Source organism: Zeus faber (assembly GCF_960531495.2).
Source record: "Zeus faber genome assembly, chromosome: 18".
NCBI lineage: Eukaryota > Metazoa > Chordata > Actinopteri > Zeiformes > Zeidae > Zeus > Zeus faber.
The window spans coordinates 12162168-12169667 of NC_137210.1; the positions used below are offsets into that span (position 1 = coordinate 12162168).

General features: G+C 53.8%; 1 protein-coding gene across 1 annotated transcript in view; it reads left to right on the forward strand.

Moving 5' to 3' along the window:
* Positions 1-7500, forward strand: part of LOC307244407 (cyclic AMP receptor-like protein A) — a gene marked incomplete at its 3' end in the record, with an annotated part of 36772 nt that overhangs the window by 27130 nt on the left and 2142 nt on the right. The window contains exon 11 of the mRNA XM_080019555.1: positions 7479-7500. This exon is cut by the window's right edge and continues 126 nt beyond it. Within this exon, the coding sequence (XP_079875681.1) occupies positions 7479-7500 (22 nt within the window). The remainder of the gene's footprint in view (positions 1-7478) is intronic.

Genomic DNA, 7500 nt, shown 5'->3' on the forward strand with positions numbered 1-7500 from the left:
GCGTGCGCGATGCAGGATTTTCCACGGGCACCCTAATGCGCCTACCAGCTCCCCTCAATCCCTTTACCTCGGAAGGAGATCTGATTTCCCTGCTCCTGGCGAACAGAGAGAAAGTGAGAAGGTGTGTGTGTGCGTGCGTGTGTGCGTGCGTGCCTGTTGTCCGTGCCTGTTTGCGGTACAAGATCACACGCACGCACGCCCCGGGCAGGCAGGCAGGCAGGCAGGCAGGCAGGCAGGCAGACCTTCCCCACCACCACCACCACCACACCCCACCTCCCCTCTCTCTCTCTCTCTCTCTCTCTCTCTCTCTCTCCTCTTTGAAAAACGAGGGAGGAAATCTCAGCGCAGCAGTTATTATTCATCCCTCAAAGAGAACCGGCAGGGAGGAGGAGGAGGAGGAGGAGGAGGAGGAGGAGGAGGAGGGGAGAGGGAGACGGGTAGGAAGAAAGAGAGTGAGCCAAACACACAAGGGGAAGGGGGGCGGGGGGGGGGCGGGGGAAGGGGGTGTGGGGGGGGATACATTTACTCTTATCGCACTGTATTCTGCGCACTGCACCCCTGGATGCACTCCCTCTCTTCCTCCTCCCCCTCCCTCACTTTCTCTCCCCCCCCCCGCACCATACCTATTAACGCTTCTTCCCCTTTTCGACGTTCTCTCGCTTTCCCTCACCGCTGCGTTGTGTCTCGCTTCGGTGTGTGTGTGCTGCTGTACACCAGGACGTCCTTGTGTGTGTGTGTGTGTGTGTGTGTGTGTGTGTGTGTGTGTGTGTGTGTGTGTGTGTGTGTGTGTGTGTGTGTGTGTGTGTGCGCGCGCGCGTGCCCGCCTTCTCATACGTTTGTGTGGCTCGCCGTTTTGTTCGTCCTTAACTTCTATCCAGGCGTTTTGTGTTTGCCCAGACGTTCCACTTTTTTGAGTGGCGGTGTTTTGTTTTTGTTTGCAGGCCTTTTCCGTCCTTCTGCTGTCGGTCGCACAGGGGCCGAGTTTACGAGTGGAGTGAGAGGGTTTTTTCAGGCCTCATGCGAGAACCCCCTCACGCGAACGGTTTCTCGTCCGAACGATTTAAGGAAACTTGCGTTTAGAATTTTTTACATTTTCCCGCGGTTTAAACCTATTGTTGGCTTGTACACGTTATGTACTCGCCATTCTCCGGGGACAAAGTAGACTTTGTTTTTGGACTCATGGATTGCACATCTATTTCTTTGAAGGAGTTTCGAGTTTGAATGTAGAAATTCTACGTTTTAATTTGGCGGTGGTATCTGTCTGTCTGGTAACTGTAATATCATTCAATATGTAGTGATATAACAACATCCATATCTGAATTGATTAATTGACTGTTTGGCATTGTGGATGACTCCGGAACGGGGCATTAATTGGCCGTCATTTTTGGAAATTCACGGACTCCCGTTCACAAACCGGTAGACATTCATCACAAATTCATGACAGTTTTCTTAAGTTACGATTGTTTGTTTTTTTCCCAAAACTGCCGCAGCGAACTCGCACAAGCCCACCTCACAGGGAAAAAAGTCTCAGAATCTAAAAACTTAGATTATTAGAAAGGTAACCGTACAAAAAGGTTCCTAAATTCGGTTCTTTCTGTTTATACCTCAGTATCATGTCTTGTGCTTCATCTCCGTAGCATTGACTTTTGTTTTGGGCTACTTCCAAACCTAAATGGCCTTCAAAGGTGTTTTTATGGAGGTATTAAATATTGAGTCCGACATCAGTTTCAGTGTGATTCCAAACCGCCTCACTAGAGATGGAAGAAAAAAAACTAAAAAAAAAACAAAACACCTCACGGTTAAGAATCACAACGTTATTTGTGTGACGATTTCAATGTCACGATTGCTTCAAATTGAGCTCTGCGGCTATTCAATCGCAGGCGCGCAACGCGATACGTGCTAATGAGCATGCGCTCGTGTGTTGCGCTGCGTGTGTGCGTGTCCTCGGAGGTGTGTAACCGGAGACGCTAAGCGAGCGCCGCTGCGATCCGTCTCCCACGGACACGATGCAGCGCTCCATGATCCTTCCTGGGCAGGACCGACATCCAGGCTCTGGCTTCGGGTCACGCATGGCAGACGTGTGTGTGTGTGTGTGTGTGTGTGTGTGTGTGTGTGTGTGTGTGTGTGTGTGTGTGTGTGTGTGTGTGTGTGTGTGTGTGTGTGTGTGTGTGTGTGTGTGTGTGTGTGTGTGTGTGTGTGTGTGTGAGAGAGCGCGCCGGGGGCTCGATGCGCGCGTGCACACACACGCACACCCACACACACACACTTAGCCTCCACCACCAGAGATAGATCCTCTCCCACGTAGCAGATATGCAGATAGACACACACAGATGCATGCTCGCTCTCCGTCTCTCGCTCCCCCTTCCATCTATCTGTCTCTCGCTCTCTGACTCACGCACGCACATACACATGCAGACGCGTACATGCACAGCCCTCCCTGTGCTGCTCTTTCAGGCATGTCTTTAAATATTCATCACTCTGGCTGCTCTGAGAGTGCCGTAAACGCTGCCTCACACTCCAGGGAATCGCTAAAGCCTACTCTATCATCTGCTCGCACGCACGCACACACGCACGCATACACGGACACAAACACACATACACGCGCACACGCACGCACACACACTGCATGTGATAAACCCCACACGCACAAGCGCTCACACACACTCATGCAGCCCAGTGCCGTTGCTGGACAGGAACAAGGCTGTAGTATGTGAGTCGGGCACGGGAAAACACATGGGTGTCAATGTAGAGAGCAGATTGGTGGGTTTGTGTGTGTGTGTGTGTGTGTGTGTGTGTGTGTGTGTGTGTGTGTGTGTGTGTGTGTGTGTGTGTGTGTGTGTGTGTGTGTGTGTGTGTGTGTGTCCTGCTGACTGCTCCTGGCACAGAGGGCTGAGTGGTGTTGAGTTCCAGGAAACAGGATGTCTCTTTGTTTGGGTTTTTATTCTGGTTGGTGAACATTGGCCTCACCAGTCCCCCGCGTGTGTGTGTGTGTGTGTGTGTGTGTGTGCGTGCGTGCGTGCGTGCGTGTGTTTGCGCGCTGTTGTGTTGATTGTGTGTGTGACAACTACATTTTGGTCATCGGGATATTCCTTAATTTTTGCCGCACAGTATGTTAATGGGGGCATTTGTTTCTGTGCGTCTGTGCAGGGGCTGCTTATAATGGGAGTCATACCCTCAGCTGTCAGAGTTGTCCGCATGTTGACCCGTGATGAAAGGGGATTATGCCCCAGTTTTCAACTGTTAGTACATAAGCGGTCACACGCTCAGGCCACACCATACACACACACACACACACACACACACACACACACACACACACACACACACACACACACACACACACACACACACACACACACACACATGATTTATTTACATATCACACCCACTTAAAAAGACATTCACATTACATGACCTCAGAGGGTTCGTCACATTCCTTTGCAAATGGCACATTCTGTTGCGCTTGATGGCACATTTGCCTCTGTAATCAAATGTCCTCTCTCGGTGCACCAAGAGCTGTTTGTCCCACACATTCAATGTATGAATCATATACATTTTCTTTGCACATTAATCAACCATTTTCACAGCACTTCCAATGCGCTGTCAAAGATTTAAAAAAAAAAAAATGTTTTTTGCAATTTCTCCTGTCAGAACGAATACATTTGCCCCGGCGCCTTTCGACAGTCTCGTTTTTTGGCTTAAAAAGAGAAGAATCCCAGTCGATTTTGAGAAACGGTTCAGTCCAACGAGGGGGGGGCGGAGGCGTAAAGTCAGGACCCCCCACCCAACCCCAACCCCACCCCCACCTACACACACTCATGTATTCATGAAGAAGGAGCGGTAGAGATAGATGGCAAGAAAGCACTAAAGACTGAAAAAAAAATTGTGGGCGATCACGAGAAGGAGATAAGAGAGGGAGCCGGGCGGCGTGGAGGTGGGGGTGGGGTGGGGATTAAGCGGAGAGGTTCGGCGTTGTCGTGGGGGGTTGTAGGGGAAGAAGGAGGAGGAGAGGAAGAGGACCGTCTGAAAAAGTGACTGACAGAATGATAGATGGCAGGTCTGAATAGCGGAGAGCGGCTCAGACAGATAGCGCCGTGCGACTACTAATGATTGACTGCATGCTTACAGGTGGTCTTGAGTTCCACATCTGTGTGTGTGTGTGTGTGTGTGTGTGTGTGTGTGTGTGTGTGTGTGCGCGCGTGCTTTGCGCATGTGTGCACTTTGTGCGGGTGCGAGAGCATGCATGAGCAGCCCCTATCATTGTTTTGTTATTCCGTTATTGACCATTAACGTGTTGAGCCATTAGCTATATTCAGTATTTTCCCACCTGGCAAGCACCACAGGGCCAACTGTTAGAGTTGACTGGCCCTGACACACACACACACACACACACACACACACACACACACACACACACGCATTTACGCACGGTGACTCGCGCTTGGAAAAAAAAGCCCCACAAACACACACACACACACACACACACAGTGGTCGAGCCAGGCATCGCCCACAGCCCTGCTCGCCTTTCCACCGCTGTCTCCCTCATTCATCTTTCATTAGCCCCGCTCGCACAGGGGGAGCAGCTCCCCCGCCCACCCACCCTCCCTCCCTCCTACTCCCTCCCTCCCTCCCTCTTTCTCTCTCTCTCCCCCTCTCTCTATTTATTCTACCTCCCGTTCTACTCGCTGCCTTTCTCTCCGTCGCTCTCCTCTGCGTAATCTCTGGCATTTGTCTCGCTTGTCTCGCACGCTCTGTCTCTCCGGCTTTCTCTCTCTCTCTCTCTCTCTCTCTCTCTCTCTCTCTCTCTCTCTCCCCCTCTCTCTCTCACTTTCTCTCTCTCTTTACACCACTTTCCTTTATTTCAGCCCTCCCGCACGTCACTCTTCTCCTTCCCTTTCTCCTTCCTCTCCCCTCACACATTCTCGCCCCTCTCGCATTCTCTCTTGTGCTCTCTCTTGTGCTCTCTCTCTCTCTCTCTCTCTCTCTCTCGTTCTCTCTCTTTCCCTCTCTTTCTTGCTCGCTCTCTCTCTATGACACACTGCTCTGACACTCATCTCTCGCTGCTGCCCCCCCCCCCCCCCCCCTCTCCCTCCCCTTCCTTCCTGGCTTTCTTGTTCGCTCGCTCTTTCTCTCCCGCCCTTTCTTTCTCCCTTTCATTTCTCTCTCTCTCCGTCTCTCCCTCAGCGGAGGGGAAAGGCTCTTCGCCTCTAATTGCGGCTGTTCCGTTGCCATGGCGCGTGTTGTTCGGCGCTGCGAGGTGCTGTGTGCGGTGTGTGTGCGTGAGTGCACGCGTGTGTGTGTGTGTGTGTGCGCGCGCGCGCGCGTGTGTGTGTGTGTGTGCGTGCGTGTGTTGGTGGCAGGCAGATGATTGCTGGCTGCCAGCTCTCGTTTCCCGGACGCCGATCGCGTTTCTTTGCGGCAGCAGAAAAAAAATGAGACGCCAGAAATAGCCCCCCCTTCACACAGACCCAGACTCACTCTGCTGTGCGCATACACAGGAAAAACAGGCACGCACACACACACACACACACACACACACACCTACACACAGATACACACATCACGTATTTGATGTATATGGCCGAGGTTACACGTACATGCAGGCAGATGTAGGAGCGTCCTGTGTGTGTGTGTGTGTGTGTGTGGTGTGTGTGTGTGGTGTGTGTGTGTGTGTGTGTGTGTGTGTGTGTGTGTGTGTGTGTGTGTGTGTGTGTGTGTCGGGCGAGCGGGGGGCAGGGGGGGGTCGACTTCTGATTTATTTCACCTTTAATGGGAAGTGAAATGAATGTGCGCAGCAGCTGGTCTGGTCCTGGAGATACAGCAGAGGACTAACCAAGAAAACAGGCCGCGCTGCCGCCCACGCCCGGCAGCGACGTGCTGGGGGACGTGGGGGGGGGGGGGGGGGGGGGGGGGGGGGGGGGGGGGGGGGGGGGGGGGGGGGGGGTTTATTCCCTGGAGCCGTCAACATTAAGACGTCGTCCGGGAACCTGGGAAGGCGATTCGTCCTCTCGCTCAAAGGCACCGCGGCGCCGGGGGCGTCGGAGTGCCGAGTTGCCCCGCCCCGGAGCCGCGACGAAAACCTACAACCTCCCTCAGAGGCTGAAGCTTCCCTCCGTCCGCCACACAGAAGGGGAACGCGAACAGATTAATAGCGAATAAATCGAGGGGAAAAAACTCCCGCTCTAAAGTGGAGGATAAGAGAAGATTACGAGCAGATTTATGAGGGGAAATCGGCGTAATCATCTTCTCTGCGCTCCGGAGCGGCCTGGGTGTTGTGGAGGGTTTTTTTCCACCTGCACCTGAGTATCAAGTGTCGAATCCTTCGGGGGTTTTGGCAGCCTTTTTTAGAAGCACAGGGCGACGGCGGCCGTCGTGCTCGCCCGCTCTGCTTGCGCTCATACTTTCCGCTGAGCACGGAAAGCAGCGCAAAGAGCCGGCGCGTCTGACACGCTCGCGCTAATAGATCAATAAAAGACATTAGCGGCAGACCTGCCTGGCGAGCGCCGCTAATACAGGGTTAATCCAGGGTTAATGGCCGGGCCCTGCGTCGCTCGCTGGAGCGGCCATTAGCTCGCAGCCTGACCGCTGAACACCGGGACCCGGGGCTCCCCTCCCAGTTATGCCCCGGGCTCAGAGGGAGAGAGAGAGAGAGAGAGAGAGTGAGAGGAGGAGGAGGGGAGAAGGGGAAGCAGGACACCCTCTGGAGTGTACGACGAAGATGAGATATCCAGACCGAGCGCAAGGACGGGGAGAGGACGTCTCAGACGGAGGGGAGGATAAGGGAAAGGGGGAGGGAACAAAGGGCGGAAATGAAAAAAAATATATAAAATAAAATAAAGAAAAATAGCAGCGGGGGCAGTGAAATCGTGGCACCCGGGAGCAGAGTCGGAGGAGCGAGAGAGCAGCGGCTAAAGAAGGAAAAAGAGCGAGAGAGCGGAGAGGGAGCGGAGCGCTACGCTTCTCCCTGTCCTTGTAAAGTGCTGCGTGCTGTCGGAGCGGCAGCCAAGAATGTGTCAGCCCAGCCGTCTCGCGCTGCCTAATGGGCTCTTAAACGCTGATATAAAGTGCGCCCGCGCTGTCTCTCTCTACCCCTCTATCTCTCTCTCTCGCTCTCTCTCTCTTTCTCTCCCTCCCCTCCCGCCATCACCACCCCCCCCCCCCCGCCTCTGCCCCGCACTCTCATTACCCCCCTCACCCACCCTGTCCCTCATTCACGCTGTCACTCAACCTTTCTCTCGCTCTTTTCCCGTCGCCTGCGGTCTCTCGCGCTTCCTCTCGCCCTCCCTCGCTCCCCCTCTCCGTGTCACCCGCCGTCGCTCCGTGGCCGTATCTCTTCGCCCTCTCTCGACTTATTCTCCTTCAATTACCGCGCCTGCGCTCCCCGGCTCCTTGCCGTTTGTCAGTTTATTTACATATCTGCCTCGTGGATGAACTTGGTGTCCGCCCATCTATCTCTCTCTCTCTCTCCCTCTCTCCAGGCTCCATAATGCGTTCTACCCC